This window comes from Rattus rattus, chromosome 12 (genome assembly GCF_011064425.1).
Source record: "Rattus rattus isolate New Zealand chromosome 12, Rrattus_CSIRO_v1, whole genome shotgun sequence".
Lineage (NCBI taxonomy): Eukaryota > Metazoa > Chordata > Mammalia > Rodentia > Muridae > Rattus > Rattus rattus.
Genome location: NC_046165.1, coordinates 67,648,031 through 67,672,679, shown reverse-complemented (window position 1 = coordinate 67,672,679; position 24,649 = coordinate 67,648,031). Strand labels below are relative to the sequence as shown.

Genomic DNA, 24,649 nt, shown 5'->3' with positions numbered 1-24,649 from the left:
CCCAGTGTATCTTCCAGCCAGAAGGGAACCTTTTGAAACTGTGGTTGTCTACACCACGTAGTTTGGTTACAGTGTCATGACAGTGACTAATACAATACAAGCGGCTCCTACAAGATTCCAAACTCCCTGTCCTGTAAGTGTTTGCTTCAGAGTTCTAGCCTCAGGAAGCCCTTCCCTTCCTGGGTTTCCAAACCCAGTACACCCATCCTCCGATGAGGAGAACATACTACTAAGAATCGTGTCATGTGAACCCTTTTTTGCCAAGATGGCGCCGAAAGCGAAGAAGGAAGCTCCTGCCCCTCCCAAAGCCGAAGTCAAAGCGAAGGCCTTGAAAGCTAAGAAGGCAGTGCTGAAAGGTGTCCACAGCCACAAAAAGAAGATCCGAATGTCACCCACTTTCCGGCGGCCCGAGACCCTGTGGCTCCGGAGGCAGCCAAAATATCCTCGAAAGAGTGCACCCAGGAGAAACAAGCTTGACCACTATGCTATCATCAAATTCCCCCTGACCACCGAGTCAGCCATGAAGAAAACAGAGGACAACAACACGCTTGTGTTCACTGTGGATGTTAAGGCCAACAAGCACCAGATCAAACAGGCCGTGAAGAAACTCTATGACATTGATGTGGCCAAAGTCAATACCCTGATACGGCCTGACGGAGAGAAGAAGGCGTATGTTCGCTTGGCTCCTGATTACGACGCTCTAGATGTTGCCAACAAGATTGGGATCATCTAAAGTGAGTCCAGATGGTTAATTCTAAAGATATACTTTTTTTCCACCATAAAAAAAAAGAATTGTGTCATGTGTCACCTATTCACAGATACCACAGGCAAGGCGGGATCTCTGTCTACTGTACACTAACTTGCAAGATAGCCCCTTTCTAGGGAAGTCATGATTCTGGGATAGCCCAAACACTAGGTACTCTCTACTGAAGCTGAGCTCTGCAACCTTCCCTCGTTTACTCTCTTTCATTCTCGCTCTTTAAACTTTTGATCCATCGACATTTGGTGACTTCCTGGATGTGACTGTCACCGTGAGCAGACTTCAGTGTCTGTGGCACAGCCCTCAGCTAGCCAGCCATGGTTCCGAAAGCCTCCTAGGCTGTGTAGGTTGTGGAATGTTTAACTATAGTCATGACCCGGCTCTCACCAATGATAAATCTCAGCCAAGCCAAGCTGTAATTATAAAACCTTTGAAGGTGCAATCTGGGATTTAGACAAGTTTCCACCAGCAGCTGACACCTGTGCAGGATGTCCTCGAGAGAAGTCACTCTTCCCTTCTCTTTCTTCTTCTCTATTTCATTCATGTTCTTACTGCTTTCTGTTAGTGCTGTCCTTGGGACAGAGGAGCTAGCTAAGTTACAGAATCATGATCTTAGTGGTGACCTTGCCTCAGAAGGTCCAGGCAAATTGTCTGGAGTGTAAGGAAGGTTCTGTATATGTCTCCTCTCTTCCCAGTGACATTTCCCACGCAACACACAAACAGCTATTTGGACATTCCTATTCACAATGTCTCATTTTTTTAATCTTTTGCTCATTTCTCTTGTGCTGTGCTCATGGTGTTACTGAGTCCCTGTGATGTGGGTGGGGGAGCAGTGCCTAGTCTAAATGTGGATAGCGTTATGTTGTCATGGACGGTCCTTTGTACCCATGGTCTCTGGCGTCTCACTTAGCACCTGTACTCCATTGGGTTGCTTCAGTCTCCTGCTCTCAGATGAGCACAGGAAACACACGGCAAGGAAAGGTGGTAACGTCCCCAGGGCCACAGAGGCCATAGCCAGGGAGAATCTGGGCTGTAGAAGAGGGAACATTTTAAAGCATAGGCCTTGTGTTCAAAGCTGTCCAGTGAGTTTCTTGTGCTTTATTTTGAAAGATATTTCTCCGGAACATCTAATTGTTCCCTTCTGTTGTTCAAGATGTGCTAAATGTGTGTTAGGTGTCGCAGTACGTGGCAGAACGGGATGGTGAGACTGTGAACTTCTGACCAGCCCGGGCTACACAGTGAGGCCCTGTCTAATAACAAAAGGTGATTTCTGTTAGTTCAAACTTCAAAACTTTAAATTTTATGGACAAAAGTAATTCACTGGAGAAAAGATAATCTTTTTTAAAAAATTGTGACACTTCTCACAAAATGGATCTCTGACTTAAGATGGATCATAGATCTAAATGAAGCATGCAAAACTGTAAATCTTCTAGAAAACAAGTGGAAGAGAACATTTAGCCATGGTTGATGATAGCATATTAGGTACAACATTAAAAACATCATACCAGAAGACGAATTGGAAGTCAGACTCTATGCCCCATTTAAGACATTCCCCCAACAGGGGGAATGTAGAAGCTAGGCATGCACGCTTGCACATACACACACACACAGACACACACACACACACACACACACACACACACACACACACACACACACACACACTTAATTATGAGCTAGTATCAAAGACAGACAATGAATTCTGTAAACTGGGCCCCAAACTCTCTAAACCATTCAAAGCTGGGAAAGGTGGCTCACATCTACAATCCCAGCACTTGGGAGACTAAGACAGGATTTCTACAAGTTTGAGACCAGCCTGGGCTATGCAGAGAGTTCCAGGCCAGTCCCTGTCCTGCTCCAGCTGCCAAGTTTATAATCCAAAAGGGCAAGAACCTCAACAGACATCTCCCCAAATACACTGACACATAGCACACGAGGATGTCCCACATGAACGGTGAAAGTTCAGAACATCAACAACACCAAGTGCTGGAGAGGATGTGGAGCAGCAGGGACTCTCTCGTCACTCCTGGCAGGGTAAGATCTTGGAAGACAGTTTGACACTTTCTCAAAAAGCTACCTTATGATCAAGCAATCAAATTCCTTGTTGCTTACTCAAGAAAATCAGAACTGATGTTCTCAGAAAGACCTCTACACAATGCTTATAGAAGTTTTATTTATGAGTGGCAAAACTTTGAATCAAACAAAATGGTCTTCCTTCTGCAGGTGAAACAAAGTATGGTATATCCATACAGTGAAATATTACTCACTAACGAAAAAAATCCTCTATGGAACTAAGAACACATGGAGGAACTGTGTGTGAGCTCTGGTAAGTGGAACAAGGCAGTCTGGGAAGCCTGCCTACTGCAGGATTCTAATGGGACTGAAAATGTCAGTGGATCTGAAAGGTTGCTGGATGTAAGAGTGAGTAGGTGTGGCACAGGATTTTAGATACCGAAATGGTTCTATGATGCTCTAATGGAGAGCACATAGCGTTATACATCAGAACTCACAGGCAGTAGTGCACCAACTGTGGACCTTGAACTGGACTTCGGTGAATAACAGTGTGTTGACATTGTCATGCCAGCTCTAACAAATACACCATCATGGTGAGGGATGTGAATAGCACCGGTGATTGGGAGAAGGGACCTGTGGGGCTCTTGATGCAAATGCAAAACTACTCCCAATATGTCTCTTGCCAGATCTGATGGTATCCAATGTGTAATTCCAGCACTTATGAATTACAGAGACAGGAGGATCACATGTTTGAAGCCAACCTGGGTCCATAGTAGCTTCAAGACTAGCTTGGGCACTGTAAGAAGACTTTGTTTCAAAAAAGATCAAGGCTGGAGATCAGCTCAGCAGTAAAGAATTTGCATGAGTGAGGTTCTGTAGCAGAAGAAGTAAGATACAGTGAATAATAGTGATATTACTAAGAACCCTTGACTCTTTGATGTTAGGTATTGTATTAACTGATGGAAGCATATCCAATAACAGCATTTACATAAAGATAAGAGAATAAGACGGTCACGTGCTTTCTTATCTTAATAAAGGTGTTGTCTTTTGCTTCTTGTATTGAGTTTGTTATTAATTCATTCACAAATCGTCAAATACTCATTGTATCCCAGGCTTGATACAGTGTCCAACCCTTGTGGAAAGAATAAATCCAGCTGGGAAATCTTAAGCTACGGCTCATTTGGACTTTAGAATGTATAAATGTCAGCTCACCCCTCACTCCAATCTTTACAGCCTCCACGAACAGGTCACATATTTACAACCTCCGTGTCGTGGCCCATTAGGAAGTTTAGAGGTTATATATTCTCTCTTCATGTTTTTGCTGTTGTGTTTTTTCCCCAAAGAGAATCTCACTCTGTTGCCCAAGTTGGGTGCCAACTCTCATCGGTCCTCCCGCCTTGGCCTCTCAGTTACCGGTATTAGAGGAGTGGCCCACCACACCTAGCTCTGATACTTCCTCAGTTTCATAAGAAACCAGCCAAGGACAGGACCCAAGTCATTGAGAAAGCTCTGCCGCTTTCTCAGGCCAGGGTTTTGCACTTATAACCTCCTCCTATGGCAGGCTCAGAACTGGGGCACTGAAAGAGCATAAGGCTGGAGGGTTTGGGGGCGTGCTGTGAGATGCCTCTCCTGGGCATGTGTCAGTACTGCATACATTAGCCCACAGCAGCTGTGGTCCCCTCGAAAGGCTCACACAAGATCAAGCTTGTAAGCATTCCAGCAGGAGGGAGACTGGGCTCGTGAGGCTCCTGGAAGAAGCTCTAGGCAGTTGGTGACTGATGGGAAAGAGGGAGTCATTTTTCTTTAGGAGTGTGACCCCTGCACCTCCATTGGAGCAAAAATGGGCAGCGTTAGCTGGACTTAGTTAGAAAAATAAAATACAAGGAGGGGCATGACAGTGGTAGGGTGGAAATGTGCCGGGAGGAGACGGAAGGGAGCTAGAGTGGGGTGGCCGGTCTGAGCAAACTACACGGTGCACACATACAAGATTCTCAAAGAATAAATAAAATTAAAACGAATAGGGGTTGGGGATTTAGCTCAGTGGTAGAGCGCTTGCCTAGGAAGCGCAAGGCCCTGGGTTCGGTCCCCAGTTCCGAAAAAAAGAACCAAAAAAAAAAAAAAATTAAAATGAATAAAAAAGAAGAGGAGAGATGGGCGATGAGCTAATTCACAGCAGTATCCAACCTGACTTCAGCCTTTGGCTCTGTGGACCAGACCCATACCCACACTTGGCCAGACTTTGACTGGGAGTCTAAGCTGTTTATCTTCCGGGCTCTTGTATCAAAGCCCCATAGCGACAGCAATTCAAGCAGGCAGGATCCTCTCTCTTAACCGATGAGACGAGATTAAGTCTCACTGGTTCTGTTTTGAATCTTTAACTAAAACCTCGGCTCAGTGGAGAGGCTCAGTGGAGAGAGCTGGCTGCGTAATCACTACCCACAGCCCAGGGAAGGATCAGCAGCCATCTTAAGACTGGCAATAAAGGAGTCTGTCTTCACCACGAGCTGTTCCAGCTGGTGTCAGAAAGCACCAGAGTGGCAGGTACGCCATGATGCTCTCTTGTGTCTGGGAGGCATCAGGCTGGAGGAGCCTCTCTGACCGGTTGGATTATATGCCAAAGCCACCACTCACCTACTTGAACCAGGCAAAGAAGCTCGCCTGACAGATTAAGAGTGAGGTGCTTGATGTTGTTCCTTGCGTGTCAGTTTTCCAGGGAGCCAGGGGAATGGGAGAGCATGAAAGCAGAGACTCTGAACATCTACTGTTCATAAGCCTCAGTTTCAGCTCCTAGCAAGGAGGTGGGCAGCCTGGTGCTTAGTGAACAGGTAAGAACAATCTGAAGATTGAGGGAATCCTCTCTCCCTTCCCGGCCTGTCTCTAGCCAGGCTCTGGGAGCCTTCTCCCCTCTGGCTAGACACCTAAGCATCCTCTATGCCTCTGGAGCAGCAGTCAGCCACCACCTCCATTCTTTCCCTCAGATTTCAATTCTCTTCTTCTCTCTTCTCTTCTCTTCTCTTCTCTTCTTCTTTTCTTTCCCCCTCCCCTTCCCTCCCTCTCCTCCTCCTCTCCTCTCCTCTCCTCTCCTCTCCTCTCCTCTCCCCTCCCTCCCCTCCCCTCCTCTCCTCCCTCTCCCTCTTCTCTCTTTCTATCCCCTTCCTCCCTCCCTCCTCCCCCCCTCCATCCCTGTCTTCTCTCCTTCCCCTCTCTCTTTCTTCCCCTCCTCCCCCCAACCTCTCCCTCCCCTTCCCCCTCCCCCCTGTTCTGTCCCTCTCCCAGCAGTACTAGGGCTTGAACCCATGACCTTGCCATGCCAGGCAAACGTCCTACCACTGAGCTCTTTCCCCAACTCCTACTTGTTAGAGACAGGACCTCTCCATGTAGTTCAAGATGGCCTTGAACTCAATCCTCTACCACCCAGCAATGCAGCACCACACCTGGCTGGTTCCCTATCTTTTCCATGGTTCACTTTAGGCCCTTGGATTTCTTTTCATTCACTCAACAATCCTCTGAGTATCTGCAAGTATATGAAGCCAAGGCCACAAATAGGTCCACCAGCCTCAGTCCCCATGGTGACACCCTGCCACAGGAACAGTGAAGGAATATCGTAAGTACAGAGAGGATTTCAAAAGGGAAGGATGGGGTACTGGGAAGCTGGGTGTCACTGAATGTGGCTTTCAGAGAAAGCATCCCAGAGGCTGTGACACCTGACAACAAAAGGAAGGGACTCCTGAAGCACCAGGAGAGTGTCAGTCAGGTACCCATCTCTCTCCTCACAGACAGTCACAGTCTCCACATCAGAGATTCCCAGAGCACACAGTTCCCTTACTGCCCTGCAGCCCAGCAACGCGAATCCTCATGAAGCTCCTCCCATTTAAGTTTCTCTTTTTCATCTTCAAAAGTCGTTTTTTACTCTTCAAGATTCAAAGGTTATTTAATTCTCACAAATAATGGTGACTCTCCCTCTGTCCTGAAACATCTCTTTTCCCCCCCATGTTATCACGGAAGTTGCTTTGCATGCCTTTAGAGTACAAAACCCTTGGTGACAGAAGCCTCATTTCCTCAGCCAGCACGTAGTAGTACCTCATAGCACCACCAGCACCTAGTACCTAGCACTACCACAAACACACAGCACCTAGTATCCAGCACTAGATCCAGCATGAGAACCAGCCTTCAGCATAAAGGTGGCGTGGAAAGAGCAGGGTTCCCATGAATTGTACTGAGCTGAATGAACACTGACTTCCTTCATCGTGTTGTGAGGCTCCTCAGCTGAGACGTGTGAAAGCCCTCCATATATCCCATATTCTTAGGTAGAACATGCACCTCATGAGACAAAAACCTGAGATTGACTGTGCCTATAGCACACATGCATACACACTCACATATGCATGCATACACACACACACACACACACACACACACACACACACACACACACACACACACACACTGGCCCAGGCAGATGACAGGATGGGCCACACTTCCAAGCCCTCTCCAGTGCTTCCTCACCCCTCATGACTGTAGGGGGACCTTAGTACAGGTGACATGTAGGGAGTAGACAAGGGCAATGGTAGATGACAGACCTGGGCTGTGATTCATACTGAGTTTGGGTCACAGCTGAGTCCCCTAGCTTCCTATTTGGAAGTAACTCTATTTTTTCCACCATCCTTAAAGCTCCCACTATTGGCCTGATCCTATGCGTGGCCCCATGGAATGCTTTTGAGCTGAATGTTGTCACTTTCTGTCTTTTCAGGCCCAGCCACCTATTAGATCGCTTGGAAGCTTCATTGGTTTTGGTCTGTATTTACTGTAAGCTACACTTAGAGAACAGCACTGTGTCCATGGCAAGAGCTGCTCCTCGTGAGTCTGTGGGTATGGACAACCATCTCCGCCTTCGTAGGCAACATTTCCCCACAAAGCACCCACTAGGCAGTCTTTTTAGAACAGATAAATGCCCGATGGCAAAGCCTTTTGTGGGTGCCTTTGTCTGGGATGACAGCACAGCCTGTGGCCTGGTATGAAGGGGACTCCCTGAGATGTCTGTGGTTCGTGGGTAACTTGGGTGCAATGAGACAAGGTCATTGTAGGAGTAGAACTCATTATGTAGACCACACTGGCCTCGAACTCACAGATACCTACCTTCTTCTGCTTCCTGAATGCTAGGATAAAAGGCATGCACCACCAGGCCCAATTTGAGGTCCTGTTTCTTGCACAAGCCATTGTGGCATCTACCAGGGCCCCCACAAAGGACTTGCCCCATTAGACCCTTGAACTACATGAGGCCCAAGGATGTGGCCAGCTGTGAGGGGTGAGTCACCAACATGCTAGTTGTGTTGTTCTTAGCAGCATGTACTAGAACAGTGACACAGGTTAAATCCTGGGGCTGGGGAAGGAGGAGACAGGAGAATAGACAGAAGCTGGTTGGGGAGAGGATGGGGATGTGGAAGGAAGGGGATGAGAGAAGGTGGGGAGGCGAGAAGTATGATCAAAACACACCATGTAACATGTATGAAAATATCAGTGTTGGGATGATACTATTATGTACTGTGCCAAGATTGTCTTTGTAGGGGCTGGAGAGATGGTTCAGTGGTTAAGAGACCTTTGCTGTTTCCAGGGGAACTGGTCCAGAAGGTAAGGGCTGGGTAGATACTCACGGGGAAAGGGAAAGACTTTATTAATGCTTTGTCCACAAACCCATTCCAACATGGGTAATGATAGCTTTCAGACCTCAGCCATATCATGTATCATTGTGTATCAAGGGTTTTGAGATGTTTAAAGGGAAAATCATTCATTATAGGAAAATGTTCTAGGGGTTGGGTATTTAGCTCAGTGGTAGAGTGCTTGCCTAGCAAGCGAAAGGCCCTGGGTTCGGTCCCCAGCTCCGAAAGAAAAAAAAAAAAGAAAAGGAATGGAAAATGTTCTAATTCTGTATTCAGTACTGCCTTGGGTCAGTGTTGGGAAAAATTTCTCTCATTTCGAGGGTTGGGTGATCCTGCATTCTTCAGAATGATATAGGATTGAAGACAATGAACTACGACATGGGGGTGACCAGCTGTGACTTCACCAAATGAACTTTCCTGTGACACTTGCAAGCCCTGATGTACATGGATATAACTCAAAGAAGGACTGAGGCTACCCCTTGCACACTTCAAGCCACAGATGGGCACATCTGTGCATCTATGCATTTCCCGTGCATCTTGGGAGGGATGTGGATCTGCTGGCCACACTTACACTCATGACCATCATCTCTAGGTGCAAGAACACCTTACCACTGACTGTGGGCTTTGTGCCTGACACTGCTAGCTGCCGTTAGTGAATTTAGAATTTGCAGGCCATGTTTTCTGCCTTCAGATTTTTATTTGGTTGTATGGAAATAAGGAACTTTTTTCATTTGATTATTCAATATATATATATATATATATATATACAATTTTATCTTAAATTACCTTTAACTGTGTATGTCTGAGTAGGTATGTGCACATCAGTACAGGTGCCCAAGGAGTCCAGAAGAGGGCATCGGATACCCCAGAACTGGAGTTAAAAGTCTTGAGTGCTGAGAACTGAACTCTGAGCACATGCTTGCCCCTGGATAGGAATTACTCTTGGTGCCAGGCAACAGACCAGCTCTGTCTGGGTAAGTGGAGTTTAAACACTATCCCAGCATGCCACAGTCCCATGTAATTTTCCTATCATCCCATCAGTAGAGTTATGCAGGAGCCCGAGACACACAGTAGACAGAGGAGATGAGTGGCTAAGTGATGAAGGAACATTAGAGGTCAAAGGTGGCAGAACTAAGGAGCGTGAGGTAACCACTTCTCCATTACTGTGACAAACAGCTGAGCTAGTCAGCTTATCAAGAGAAAAGGTTTGTTTCAGCTCACTGATCTGGATTTGCTGCTGTTTTGGTGTGAGTGAGTGAGTGAGTGAGTGTGTGTGTGTGTGTGTGTGTGTGTGTGTGTGTCCGTGTCAGGACCTCACTATGTAGTCCTGTCTTGCCTGGCACTCACAGTGACCCACCTGCCTCTGCCCCTCAAGTGCTAGGATTACAGGTGAGCTCCACCATACCTGGCTCCTTTGGAAGGTTTTAGTCTATGCCTGTTTTGTTTCATTGGTTTTGTAGCTTTGGCAAGGCAGCCATAGTTTGTGTTTATGGTAAGATAGTAAAAGGAAAAAAGAGGAGGAGGGAGAATAGGAGAAGGAGGGGAGGAGAGGGGGAGAGGGAAGAGGAAGACAGGAGGAGGGAACAGTGGGAGGAGGAGTTGGGATCTCAATGTCTTCAAGAACATGCTCTGGTGACTAGAAGCTCTCTTAAAAGTCCCATCACCTCTCAATAGCACCACAGGTTGGGGACCAAGCGTTTAAGACAGGGTCCTTTGGGGGACAGTCATCCAAACAGTAGCAGAGCTGACCGTTTCTCAGGCAGGTGGATATACAGGCAGATGTAACACTGCCCTGGGAAGAAATGACACCAGGCCCTCACAGTCAGCCACAGATACTTGGTGTGGACACATGTCCTTCCTCTGCGTGGTTCTCACTCAGTATTGGGGAGTGAGTATCCAAAGCATGCCGATACAAGTGAATCATAACAGGAACAAAGGCTACAGAGAGAAAAGATCAAATGTCTGGGTTTGTTTCATTTAATCATTTATTTATTTTGAAAGGGCTTCTCTCTATGTAGACCAGGCTGGCCCAGACTTCTGAGTGTGCAGGATTACAGCTGTGCACCATTGTGCCTCGCTTTGAGTTTGCATTTACAGAGTTGGATAATCGAGGCGCCTGGGACAAGGGTTATGATAAGTGAGTTAAGCACATGGATTCGAACAATCCTGGTGGCCAGAGCCTCGCTGTTAGTCATCCATCTTCCGGACCTCCACTTCACCCCGAAGACAAGATTCAGGAATTCCTGTTTATTTCCTCTAAAGGCAATAGGAGAAGAGAAGCTGGTAAGACTCAGGAAACGACAGAAACTCGAAAGGCTCAGAAAGTTCAAAGGTTCACAAGGCCCATGCCCACAGTTACGGACAGCAAATGACTGAGAGGAGACGGTCTTCAGTGGCGCTGCCTGCCGCCGGTTGGGTGGAGAACTCCATGCGTGCATCTTTTTGAGATTTCACCTGTGATGTGCAGGCTTTTTGGTGATGTAACTTGTCTTTGAGTCCCTCTTGCTTCTGTAGGTCACCCCAGTGAACTCACCGGTTCAGAACTTATACTCAGGTGGGATTATTTTAGCCTGTTCTAGGTGCTTTGTCTGGGGTGAACGCTTCCCCAGGCATGGAGAACCCACACAACACCACACAAACCCAAAGGACTACTTATGTGATTGGGTGATAACTGGCCTCTTCAGGGCACCCCTTGTTGAAGGTGCCATATTGAGAACAGGAAATGTGTTCTAAAACTTCCTTCCAGTCACTGTTTAGTGAATCCACGTGTTGTCACTGTAACAAATCACTCCAATCCTTGCTGACTTGAGAAACCAGAAGGCGTATTGTTTTCATGACTGTAGATTGGTTACACACACACACACACACACACACACACACACACCCCCCAGCCCGGGTTGTTCTGTTACTCTTTCGTGGGGTCTTCTATGCCGTGGGGTTATCTGTGCAGTTAGACTCTGGGCTTGATGGAATGTTTGGGATGGTCTCTCTTTCTGTCGGGTCCTTCCCTCACAGGATCTCACCTCTCAGTTTAGACTGAGTTTCTCACATGGTGGCTAGATACCATGGAGAGGGCCTGGAGATATGAGAAGCACCCAGGCAGGCCACAAGGAAGGCTCCCACTCAAGGTGGAGATGTGGCTCTTCCTTTTCTTGCCTTTGTTAAGTCTCTCGGTTATCTGTTTTTTAAGAGCATGTGATAAAACCTGCTTACAGTGTCTAAAGCATGTTTGACAATTGCCCAATATGATCTGCAGAGCAATTGATTATAGCTCCTTCACTGCCCAGATCCATACCTCAGAGGACAATGCTTGCCTTTGTCTAATTGAAGCGGTCAGTGGAGATCATCTCCTGCATCCACCCGGCTGGCTGCGGGTCCCAACCTCCTCCAAGAATGGAGTGGGAACAAGGCAGAAAGTAAACGGGAGGTGATTGATGTGGATTAACAACCTTATGTGGGATACAATAACATTAGACAGTTCACTGGGCCAAATTTAAATAGGAGTCTCAACAGTTGGTAGCAGCAGGATGCCGACTGAGAGCCATGAACCAAGAGCCCCGACGGCTCTGAGAAGTTACAACGCAATGGCTCTTAGACGGTTTGGGGGAGCCAAGCAAAAGCAGTTCCCTGCAGTGCATGTCCCGAGATCAGTGATAGGTGTAGCAGGAGTGACAGGGCTTGAGGGCTGGAGTTCCATGTCCCTGTAGCAGCAGATGTCTGAGGCTAGAAGACACTTAAGGAATGAATTCTCATCTGTACTCAAAGTGCAGGCAGGGTCTAGAGACTGAGGTAGGAATGAATCCTGCCCACAGCTGGGGTCCGGTTCCAGACACTCTTGAGTGAGTTTCTTGCCCACGGCAGAAGCCTTAAGGCCAGGAAGCTTCTGAGGACTTTGTCTCCAGAGAATCTTAAAGGAGTCTTCCTTCTCTGGTGAGGAAACAGGCTGGGATTGGATCCTGACGCCTTCACACTTCCAGTTATCTTCTGGGAGCAGGGTTCTGAAGTCTTTCCTCCCTTTCTTCCTTCAATAGGCTCCCGCAACAGTTCTGTTCTGTACAGCTGTAGGCTATTGGCATTTCCAGGGACGTGGTTGCAAGCTGTGCTCTGATTGGCTGGATATGAGGACAATAAGATGGAGCGAGGGAGGGGGGATAGGCTCAATCAAGGAAGAACTGTGAAACCCTGTAGAGGAGAGAGAGGAAAGCTAAGACCACCGAAAGTTGCTAACTATTCGGGTCTATGCTCCTGCAGAGGAAGAGATCTTGTGAGAAAGTTTCTGACTGTTCCCAGCTGCTATTGTGTCCCTTTGAAGGCATCGGCTGTTGCCTTGCTTCATTTCTGCAGGGCATTTCTCTCGACCAGGCCTTTTGTTTCTCTTTGGGCTTGCTGCTTCTGAATTAACAGCTATCAGCAGTTCCTTCTCTGGCTCCGTTGCCCTTGCGCCTGTGGCTTTCCGAAAGCTCTGTGGGATGAGTTGTTGGAGCTTGTGTAAATTCTACACATAGCCCTTTCGAGCGAGTGTCATAGGCCTGGAGATTTTCTGGGACAGCTTTGTGCTGTTGGGGAGTCTGGTGACCTAGGGGACACGGCCTGGATGAAGGAGCTCACAGATCTTTTCTAGCTTCAGACTAGCGGGCCGTGCCATTGTGGTATTGATCCGTAATTATTTTTGCTTTCTTTTCAAACTCTTCTTCAGAAAAATGCTGGGAAAGATGAAAGCTTTGACAAGGAAAACCATTCATCTTTAAAGCCCTTTCTTCCTACAGTTTTTCTTCCCAGATGCCTCGTTCTCTTAGTCTCCTCCCGTCTGGAAACACGTTTTTCTTACACGTGATCTGTTTATAGCATCCTTTTCTCATGCTTCCACAGGGTGACAGTGTGTGTGAGACTCATCAATTTCCTTCTCTCTTTTTTTTAAAGGTTGAATTATTATTATTGTTTGGTTTTGGACCCGGGCCAAGGGACTGAAGTTCGTATTTTACACATCAAAGCAGACCTGGCCTCCAGGTTCTCCCAGCATTCCTACCTGGCATATCCTGCCCCTAACTGTGACCTTTCCAGCCCAGAGTTGCCCTTCCCCCACAGGCCTTTCCCTATATAATCTAGACATTTTGCACGATCTCTCCCCCCTCTTTCTTCTCTTCTTCCTACTTCTTCTCATTCTCTTCTCTCTATGCATGCCCTTTCTCCTCCCTCCCATGTCCCCACTGCAAATCCCTTGACTTCAATCCTTGAGGCCACTGAACTCACCCAAGTGCAGCTTCCCAAAAAACTTGCCTTTAATATAATCTCATCTGGCTTAAACAAAGTTATTGTTGCTACTGTTGTTGTTGTTGTTGTTATTATTATTATTATTATTATTATTATTATTATATGTGTAGGTGTATGTATCTGTATGTGGATATATGCACATGAGTTCAGGTGACCTCAGAGGCAGAGGCATCAGATCCCTGAAGCAGGACTTGCAGATGGTTTTGAGCAGTTTGACATGGGCGCTGGGAACTGAACCTCGTTCCTGTTGAACAGCAGGGAGTGCTCTTAACTGTGAAGCCATCTCTCCAGTTCCGATTTCCCCTCTTTTTTTTTTTTTTTAATTAAATAGCCATTCATTTATTCTTGTTTTTGTTTGTTTGTTTGTTTGTCTTTCCTTGAGACAGTTTCTCATGTAGGCCAGGGTGTCCTGAAGCTCTCTCCAGAGAGATGAACTGCTAGGCCTCCTCCTTCCATGCCTGGATTGACAATTCTCTTTTACGTGACTGATTGTACCTCTCACTTTCATAAGGTTTGTTGTTGGAAAACATGTTCTATGAGCCCCAGTATGTCCTGTGCATTCCGAAGCACGGAAATTACTCCATAGCCACCTGGCTCTTTGTTACTCACTGTGAAGAATGTCTTAACATGTTCATATCCTCAGCTTATGGGGATATATCAGTGTGGTGGTTTGAATATGCTTGGCCCAGGGAGTGGCACTATTAGATGTGGCCTTGTTAGAAGTGTGTCACTGTGGGGGTGGGCTTTGAGACACTCCTTTTAGTTACCTGGGCTATGGTCTTCTCCTGACTGTTTTCAGACCAAGGTGTAGAACTCTTAGCTCCTCCAGCACCATGCCTGCCTGGACACTGCATTTCCACCATGATGATCACGGACTGAACCTCAGAACCAGTAGGCCAGCCCCAATTAAATGTTGTCTTCTATGAGAGTTGCCTTGGTCATGGTGTCTTTTCACAGCAATGAAATCCTAACTAAGATAATCTGGTTTCTTCTATGTGTATTCACTGTCTGAAACTTGGGGATATGGCTAGCAACGAAAGAAGTCTCAGCCCAGGAGATTTTTATTGGAACAGTTTTCTGACAAAGGGGTTAAATTGACAGATGTCAGGAGCCATTGCATGCAATGACCATGCTGCTGTGTGTGTGTGTGTGTGCGTGTGTGTGTGTGTGTGCACATGCATGCATGTGTGTGTATGAGTGTGTGCATGTGTATGTGTGTGTGCACATGTGCATATGCATGTGTGTGTGTATGAATGAGTATATGCACACGTGTGTGTGTGTGTGTGTGTGTGTGTGTGTGTGTGTGTGTGTGTGTGATGAAAGCTTTTGTTTGCCCACAGGAGTGTGTCTTCTCCTTTGCCTTCTCCGGGAGACAAGAATGTGTTCTTCTGTAGTCTCTCTCCCTCAGTCCTATAACCACCCCCAACTGGAATCTGGTTCCAGTTAAACTGGAATCTCGTCCGTGCTTGGGAAATGTATTATAGAATCCTCACAAAGTGAACTGCCCAATATCAACATGCTTTTGGGGGTTGAACCATTATGAAGCTTCATTCCGTTCTATGCGAGTATGGAAAGTGATCCTCCAATGTTAACAAGAAAAGAATCACAGCTATCTTTTCAGCAGCTGTGTGTGGAAGCAGCTCCTCTCAATTTTCTAATGATGAGAACTCAACCTGAGGGATGTTCTACCTTCTGCAGAACCACGTTCTGCAGTGTTACTGTGGTGGTTTGAATGTGCATGTCCCCGTAGGCTCAGATGTTTAGAAACTTGGTCCCCACTGTGTGGTGCCATTTGGGAGGCTTAGGAGGTGTGGCTTCCTGGAGGAAATGTGTCACAGGAGTAGGCTTTAAGCATTTAAAATTTACCCCATTTCCAGTTTGTTCTCTCAGCTTCCAGCTTCAGCCCCTCTGCCCTCCAGGATGCTCATCCCTCTGGAATCATAGGTCCAAATAAACTTTGTTCTATAAATTACCATGGTCATGGTGCTTCACCACAGCAACAGCAAATAACTAATATAATTCTTTTCACAAAAGATGAAGGCAAGCCAACAGTTTGACTGACTAAATCAGCCGAGAACACAAACCTTCCCTCCCTAAATTCCCCAATGTTCTTTTATTTTTCATCATGAAAATAGCTACTGATATTCTAAGTTATATAAATTGTATAAAATAATGTGTTCATTATGGAAGTTTCATACACTTATATACTGTACTTTGAACATATTCACACACCTCCAAATACCCTCTTCTGTCCCTAACATTTTAAGACTGGAAATCTTGTCTTTCAAATCCATTATTAAGTTTTAGGGTCAATGGGATCATAAGATGGTGTCTGGTTCTAATTAGTGGCCAGCGATTCCTTCAGAATCAGTGACCAATGAGCAAAAAGTGAGCAGACAGTCAAGGTCAGCAGCATTGGTGAGAGACGGACAGAGAGAGCTTTCGGCAACCCCTGACTGGGTGGGCGGCGTGTGAACAAAGTGTGATCATCTCCTTGCTTGGGCCTGGGAGACCAGCATAGAGCACGCAGGACTTCCATTGGCTTGGCCCATGACAGTCCAGGGTATAAGCCAAACTCAGCAGAAATGACCTCAGTCTTAGTCCAGTTCCTGCCGTAAGTCTCATTCAAAACAAACAAAACAAGCCTAGACAAAACCAGGTTGTTGTCTTTTTCCTGTCTTGGGAACTGCTCCCACTCAGGAATTTCACACTTTCCCTCAAGAAAGTTTGCTTCCTTCCGTACACATCTGTGTCTTTCTGGTTGGAGACCATGAACTTGAGGGCTCAGGTTGAGCGTCCAATACCTTAAGTGCCCCGGTTAAGCACACCTGAGCTGAGAAGGGAACTGTTAGTCTCAAAACTTTGTCAGTAGATCAGTAGTGTACTCTCTCACTTAAGCATGTATGTATGTATGCATGCATGTATGTATGTATGTATGTATGTATGGATGGATGGATGGATGGATGGAGTGGGGGACGTGCCTTTGTATGCCTTAGCAATAGGCGTCTACATGATTTTGGAGTCATGTTACTTTTATTCAAAGACTAGGCAAAACTAAATTAACTTTAAAAAATGAGCTGGTTTGCTTAATTCCCTGATCTTAACTCCTTTTTGTGAATGAAACTATAGGTGGTGTTATGAGGTGACTTATTTAGGTTTAGGGGTGACAGAGAAATTCTGACGAGAGTAACTGTCTTAGTTAGGTTTTTACTGCTGTGAACAGACACCATGACCAAGGCAACTTTTATAAGAACAACATTTAATCGAGGCTGGCTTACAGGTTCAGAGGTTCAGTCCATTATCATCAAGGCGGGAACATGGCAGCATCCAGGCAAGCCAGGAGGAGCTGAGAGTTCTAGACCTTCATCTGAAAGCTGCTAGTGGAAGACTGACTTCTAGGCAGCTAGGGTGAGCCCATGCTCACACACACACTTCTTCCAACAGGGCCACACCTCCACACAGTGCCACTCCTTAGGCCAAGCATATTCAAACCACCATAGACACCCTTTAAAGAACGCATGCTTTGGCTTTTAAATTGTTCATTGATCCTTGTAACAGACTGGTTTGAGATCTCCTGCAAAGGGAGTGTATCCTCACATTGGCAATCTTTTCATTCTCTTTCTTAGTGTATATTCATTGTAGATAGTGCCGAGTTTTATAAAGGCTTTTTCTATTTATTTATTTACATCCCAAATGTTGCCCCCTTCCACTCCCCCCTTAAAGAGTTCCTTCCTCCATCCCCCATTCCCCTATCCCCCATCCCTCCCATCCCCTTTGCCTTTGAGAGGGCACCTCCTCCCAGTGTCTCCCCACCCTGGTGCATCAAGTCTTTGCAGGATTAGGTGCATCCTCTTCCACTGAGCTGGGATGTGGCCGTCCTCTGGTACATATGTGTTGGGGAAGGGGGCTCAGACCAGCCCGAGTGTGCTCTTTGCTTGGTGACTCAGTCTCAGGAAGTTTCCAGGGGTCCAGGTTAGTTGACACTGTTGGTCTTCCTGTGGGATTGCCATCTCCTTGAGGGTCTTTAATCCTTCCCCTAACTGTCCCGCAGGGGTCCTCAACCTCTGTCCAATGTTTATCTGTGGGTATCTGCATCTGTCTCCGTCAGCTGCTGGGTAGAGCCTCTCAGAGGCCTGCTATGCTAGCCAGGCTCCTGTCTGCAAGCACAACATAGCATCATCAATGGTGTGAGGGATGGTGCCTGCCCATGGGATGGGCCTCCAAATGATCTGGTCACTGGTCAGCCATTCCTTCAGTCTTGGCTCCTTCTTTAGACAGGACCAATTTGGGGTCAAATTATAAAGGCATTTTCATGTCGAGTGTATGATGTTACTTTGACCATGTTCCTCCATATCCTCCGACCCTCTGTTTGTCCCCCTCCTTTTCTCATTAATACTCTTCGTTCTAGACAATTCTACCTCTATTTTCATGGCATACACACACACATGATTTAATGTAACATAACACAGAGAATCTACAGATGAAAGAAAGCATGCACTATTTCTTTGAAACTGACTCAACTCACTTAGTATGACAACCTCCATTTTCGTACAAAGAAGAGAATTTCATTCTTCGTTATAGCAGACTTAAATTCACACGTATATGCACCACATTTCTTCCCCCATCCCTCTGTCTTTGGACACCTAGGTGGGTGTTGTGGGTAATGCTGTAGTCACCATTGACATGCAGTGTCTCTGTGTTATGTTGGCATGGAGTTCTTTGGATAAATACCTAGGAGTGGTGTAACTGAATGGCAGTCAATAGAGAAAACAAACAACAAGTGTTGGTGAGCATGTGGGAAAAGGAAACTTTTACACATTGTTGGTGGGAATGAAAGTCAGTCTAGCTGCTATGGAAATCAAGGAGAGGTTTCCTCAGAACCTAAAAGCAGAACTGCACATGATCCAGGCAATCTTTACAGCTGCCTGCATTTTGTCACCCATGCTTAAGTTCTTGCCCCTGTCAGACATAGAGGAACCAGACCTTGGTGAGAACTTGCTTCTTCCTCCATGTCCCCTTAATCATCTTCTTGCCTGCCTCAATCTTATGGAAGTGGCCTTCCCCTGGCACCTAAGGAGAGGATTTGAAAGTCAATTGTTACCTTCTAGCAACTGGCAGAACCAGATACTCTGTATCTGAATAGAAGACTTCATAGTCTCGCAGCCCATGGAAGACTCAGCGGCAGGCCCACCTCAGCACACACAGAGCAGTAGAGGTAACAGGTTGAACCAGCTTCCAGGAGGAGAGGAAGTGGGATGTGTAATTCCAGGTAGATAAAGTCACTGGAGGTAGGGAAGGTGCTGGCAACCCCAGGGAACAGCGGCTGATCCACCAGCTGCAGGGCCAGGCCTCTGGAGGCAACAGAGCCAAGTCAGAGCCCAGCTGGGCCTGGCTGGGTTCCACCTGCTCTCTGGGTGGCCCCAGGCAAGTGACTCCCCTGAGAACTGGCTTCAGTAGTGAGGAGAGCAGGGGTGGGGTGACAATAACCTCTTTTCAGGGTTACCTAGAGGATTAAATAATGCACACACACACAGACACACAGAGACATACACACTCACAAAAAGACACAGACACACACATATACATATACACAGACACACATAGAGACATACACATACATATATATACACACACATATACATATACAGACACATACATATGTACACAAACATATAGACACATAAACAATCATACAGATCACACATGTATACACAGATATACAGATACACAGACACAGAAACAGATACTCACCTATACATACACACACACACACACACACACACACACACACACACACACACACACACACAGGTTTAGGAACTCTGAAGTGCCATAAGGTTTTAGTTTTGTCAGCCTAGACAGCAGAGACCTAGGGAATGAAAGTATTTTCTAGGCAAGGGAGAGACATAATGTAGTTGTGGTGGGGGGACGAGGCTGGGGACTGTGGAGTGGGCAGTGTCTAGTGTCTAGGGACAGCTGAGGTTGGCAGCCCACTGGCCACTGAATAGAGTTGGTACTCACCAGTGAGTCCAGTGGAAATTTTTAGTCTGCTCTTAGGAACTGTGCGTTCAGTCTTGGAAACTGAAGATGTTTCTTTAAAAGAAAAATCGTGCTTTTGAAACTCAAATGACAGCATTGACCGTGGTCTGCTTTTCTCTCTCTCTCTCTCTCTCACCAGTTTACTTGGGATGTTATCAGGGCCAGCATCAGAACAAAGCTCACTTCTGTCTTGTGTTTAACCTGAATGACAAATGACCAGTCAGCAGATGTAGGTCACGCAAGGAAGTCTGTCTTTCAGGCTGGACTGAGGTAGAGGCGAGATGGGCGCTTCGTTGTTTTCTTTCCCTTTTTCTTGTCCCAACTAAAAGCACTTCTTACAATCAGGTCTGGGAGCGACTGAAGACTGTTTGAGAACTCGACTGCTGGGCCCCTCTGACATTTTCTGTTGCCAACTGCTTGCTCGTTATTCTAAAAAATAGCAAACAAGCCCAAACTACTCTTCAAACAATTCCAAGACATACCACACCGGCAAAACAGACAGAACCCACCAGTAATCCCAGCTTTCCCGGGATGTTTGTGAGAACCAGGATATTTTTTGATGACTACTAAATTCTATTTAAAACATTTAAAAAGGATTTTTCCTTCTTGTTTTTAAATTTGTTCCTCGAATACAATGAATTTTGGTCATGTGTGCTCCCTCCCCCAACCCCTGCTTCTATCAAGCCAACCTGGTGTTCCCTCCCCTCCCTTCCTTCCCTCCCCTCACTTTCCCTCCCCTCCTCTACCTTTCCTTTCAACTCCAATTTGTACTGTCCATATATTCCTTAGACGTATGGCCATCCTCTGGAGGTGCTAATTTTTAACAATATAATGAAAACAAGTCCTCCTCTTCTTCCTCCTCCTTTTCCTCCTCCCTCTTCATCCTCCTCCCTTTCCTTCTTCCTCCCCTCTGCTTTCCCTCCCTCCTTTCTCCTTCCCTCCTCTCCCCTCCCTTCCCCCCTTCCCCTCCCCTCTTTTCCCTGCTCCTCCCCTCCTTTCCCTCTCCTCTGTCCTCCCCTCCCTTCCCCTCCTCTCCCTTCCTCGCTCCCTCTTCTGGAGGTTGTGGTAATTCTGGGAATCAAATCCAGATCCTGCCACTCTACTGCTGACTGAACCCCTGACCCTTCTATTTTTTCTGTCCATGTTTATTTTCTTGAAGGAGGAATTACATAAAAATGAGCCTTTAGGAGGTCTTCTTTCCTTGAGTCTGCTGTTAGGGATGAGTCCTGTTTGAATTTCTGGGCTGTGGCAGACTCTGGTGCTGATTTCTCTCTGTTCTCCAGAACCTCACCCTGACAAGGTTTGTGCTGATGGGTGACACACCTTAGTGGGCTTTGTGGGGACAGGATGACACTGTTTTCCACTTCCTCCGAGTTCCCTGCTGGAGCCCCAATCTGTGTCTGGACATGCTGCATTGCCCCTGCTCACAGTTCCATCTGGAATGTGCTGTGGTCAGCCCAGGCAGGAGCTGGCCTTTGTGAGGAGGGTGACTAGCACCATGGGGAGTAGGCCTGGCACCAACCCGGGCTGCTCTGCAGAAAGCTGGTTGATTTCCAGTCTGAGCAGGTGCCTGGGACTCCAGGGGCAGGGTCTCCATCAAACTCTCCTCCTTATCCACTCTTCACCTTATGACTGGTGAGGAAGTTAGAGGAAGGGTCTCCTCCCCTGGCCAGGCTTGCTCTGAGCTCCTGTGTCTTTAGCAAGCTTTGTGGGATCCCAGTGCTCCCTGAGCCTTGCAGAGGCCGTCGCAGGTCTGGTGGGCTCCCACCAAGGTGTCCTGTATAACAGGATCCTCAGACAGCAGTTACTGTTAGAGAGACAGCCATCACACCTGTGCATTTGAGACCCTGGCAGTGCATTTTACTGCATGGAAACGTGGTTCATCCTTCTTCTACCTTGTGTATGGTAGGGCTGAAAAGATGATATGAAGGAAGGTTAAAAACTCCACTCGGCTGTTTTGCTTTGCTCGCTGTAGGAGGTCACAAAGAGTTCAAGCAAACAGGATAGGGATGATAGGGAAGCTCATGTGCTTCTCTTGTGAGCAGCAGGGCCAGCTCCATCTCAAAGGCAGGCTTTATCTAGAAGCTGGTGAGATGACAGGAGCCTGGGAGGAGGGGGAGGTTGATTTAAATATTTCCATTAAACATTCATAGCTGATGGTAATTCCACTTCCCCTCCCCCTCTTAGTCCCCCAGCCTTCAGAACAGGAGGGAGAGGATACACGCATGCACACATGCCTAAGTGTAAGCACATGCATGTATATTTCTAAACCGCTTTTCCTGGTGTACAGTGATGTGCTCTGAGATATACTTAATCCAGTCTTATTATTGAACCATCTCTTCTTAGAAATATGATCAAAATGTGGTCGTTCTAAAAGCAGACTCTAAAAGGCTGACCTAGTCTCTGGCAATGTTGGGGAGTCAGCGTTCCTGCAAGGGCAAGCGCAGCTCTCAGTATTGTCCGAAAACCCAACACAGTGTTTGCTCACTTAACAGGCAAGACCCGCAAACCCTCAAAGGTAATGTTTCCTCTATTCGTTCACTCCGTACATGCTATGACTCTCTGCATTCAACTGAGACACTGCATTTGCTGACAGAGACTCTTCCAGAACACAGCAGGTAGAACAACCAGGGTCAACCGTGGGGGAATAGTATTGAGTCTGCTTTAGTTATCTCCAAATGTCTAGAGAGAGAATCATTGTATGTAGGGGTGCATGGAAAGCGCCCAGGAGCCTCTGGGTGTTAGTAGTAGTCGTTACTTCATAGTGGGTAACATAACAAAACTAAGGTAGCTTCCGGTTTTTGAATGTTTACTGTGTGTGGATGTCACCCTTGCTAATCACCACCTCAGTTAATCCAAACAGCAGTCCCATGAAGTACGACTGTCATTACCCCCATTTTACAGACAAACAAATTGAGGATTGCAGAGGTTAATAACTTGCCCCAAGTCACAGTAGGCTTTGGGAGCCATTGTTTCAGTCCTATTCTGAGTGTGCATAGTCTGCCATGTGTCAGAGATCCCAAGGAAGGTGCTCACCTGTTTGCTTTATTTATATTACTCGATGAAATAAAACTACTGTCCCCACTGCATATAAATACTCCTAAAGACGCTGGCTTTGATGCTGTGTGGTTCCACTAAGCTGCTGATAGACACGCTCCTTGGGGCTGGGGATGTGGCTCATGGGCTAATGTGCTGGCCTGGCATGCATGAGGCCCCGAGTTTGATTCTTTGTGCTGCATAAACCCGGCATGGTGATGCGTGCCTGGAATCCCAGGACTCGGGAGAAAGAGGAAGCGATTCAGTGCCATTACCCGTGACATAACGAGTAAGAGACCAGCCTGGAACCCATGACACTGTGTCTAAGAAGTAAAATAAAATAAGACATTGCTTTTGACAGGTACCTTTTGGACTTTTATAATTTTTCAAGGGAATGTTTCAGCCCTAAGTTTTGCACTGGTGATGGTACATGTCCGAAATTTCCGTCATCCAGAAGCTGAGGCAGGAGGATTACTGAGTCAGCTGGGTCAGAAGGGAAGTAGTAGAGCTTTGAGTGGACGCCATGTTCAGATGCTCAATGGTCTTCAGAGTTCTGCTTCTTGCAGACACCATGCCAACAACGACAAGAACAAAAACCAAGAATAGCAACTGCCTTCAAAGGGAGGGCAGCCCTTGGAGGCTCTGATTCAAAGGGGAATTGTCCTTTGGAGTCTAAATGAATTTGGATTGCTCTGACTGGGCCTTTCCAATTCTACTGGCATTCGCACTGAAAACAAACAGCGGTGCCCTGATTGCCACAGACACTCTCTGCTCGGCAGACAGTCGGCCGCAGTTCCCAGGCTGCTCTGCCAGCATCTCTCAGGTGTTCAGCCTGGGTGGGGAATTGCAACATGTGTAGCAAGCCAGGTGGCCCTGCAGAGCCCGTCTCCAACCCAGGTACTGCTGGGGACACAAAGAACATCAGGGCATGGAGTGGCTCTGACAGTCTCTGTGAGGGGAGCCCTCGCTAACCATATAATGTCTTTCCCTAGATGTATCCTGCACGTTTCCTCATTGGTTTTAGCTCTGTATTTATAGTGAGGATAGTTATGAGGATCTTAGGACTGAGCATGACTGAACCAGATGGAGACAGCAGCTTCACATTGCCAGGCAGACCTTACACAGGGTCAGCCTGGCTGCAGCCACCAGACCAGCTCCCTGTTCAGTGGGAGATAGAAAAGAATACACATGGATTTTTCTTTTCTTTTTTTGGTAAGTCCTGTGGGAGATGGGAAGGTTTACATATAGACTTTTTTCTTTTCATTATTTGTTTTATAAGTAGTCATGATTTTACTCACTAGTCTAGGCTAGCTTTGTACTCTGTAGCTCAGGCTGGCCTTGAACCCTTAGCAATTCTGCTTCAGCTTCCTGAGTATTTGGGATATATATATATATATATATATATATATATATATATATATATATATGAATGATACTATATGGCTCCCAGATGTGTTTAGAAGCTTCAACTTCCCAATGGGTCTAGACGCTTCTCTCTCAGATTCACAAGTTCACCTAAATCTTTAACTTAATCACAATTCTCTCAAGGGTGTTTCTGAAGCTTCTGAGTACTTTGTGACAGTCTCTCCTAGTGGGGAGATTTGTTTCTTCATTCATTTAACTGGTAAATTCACAACTATACAACTTCATTTATTTATAATTCTATCTAATTAATGGAAACAAGAGGTGCAGTTGGATAGGAGGGATAACTTTTAATATTCTGTAGTGAAGTAGTTAGACATCTATGGTTGACAATAATGAGTGGAATATTTAAAAGTAGTTACTAGAGAGTGAGAGGTGGCTCAGCAGTTAAGAGCACATACATGGTATACGTGTGTGTGTGTGTGTGTGTGTGTGTGTGTGTGTGTGTATA

General features: G+C 46.5%; 1 protein-coding gene across 1 annotated transcript; it reads left to right on the top strand.

The window, feature by feature from the left end:
* Positions 1–265: 265 nt before the first annotated feature.
* Positions 266–792, top strand: LOC116913618 (60S ribosomal protein L23a-like). The gene has a single exon (XM_032917871.1). The coding sequence runs from the start codon at positions 266–268 to the stop codon at positions 731–733; it is 468 nt and encodes a 155-aa protein (XP_032773762.1). The 3' UTR covers positions 734–792.
* The last annotated feature ends 23,857 nt before the right edge of the window (positions 793–24,649 follow it).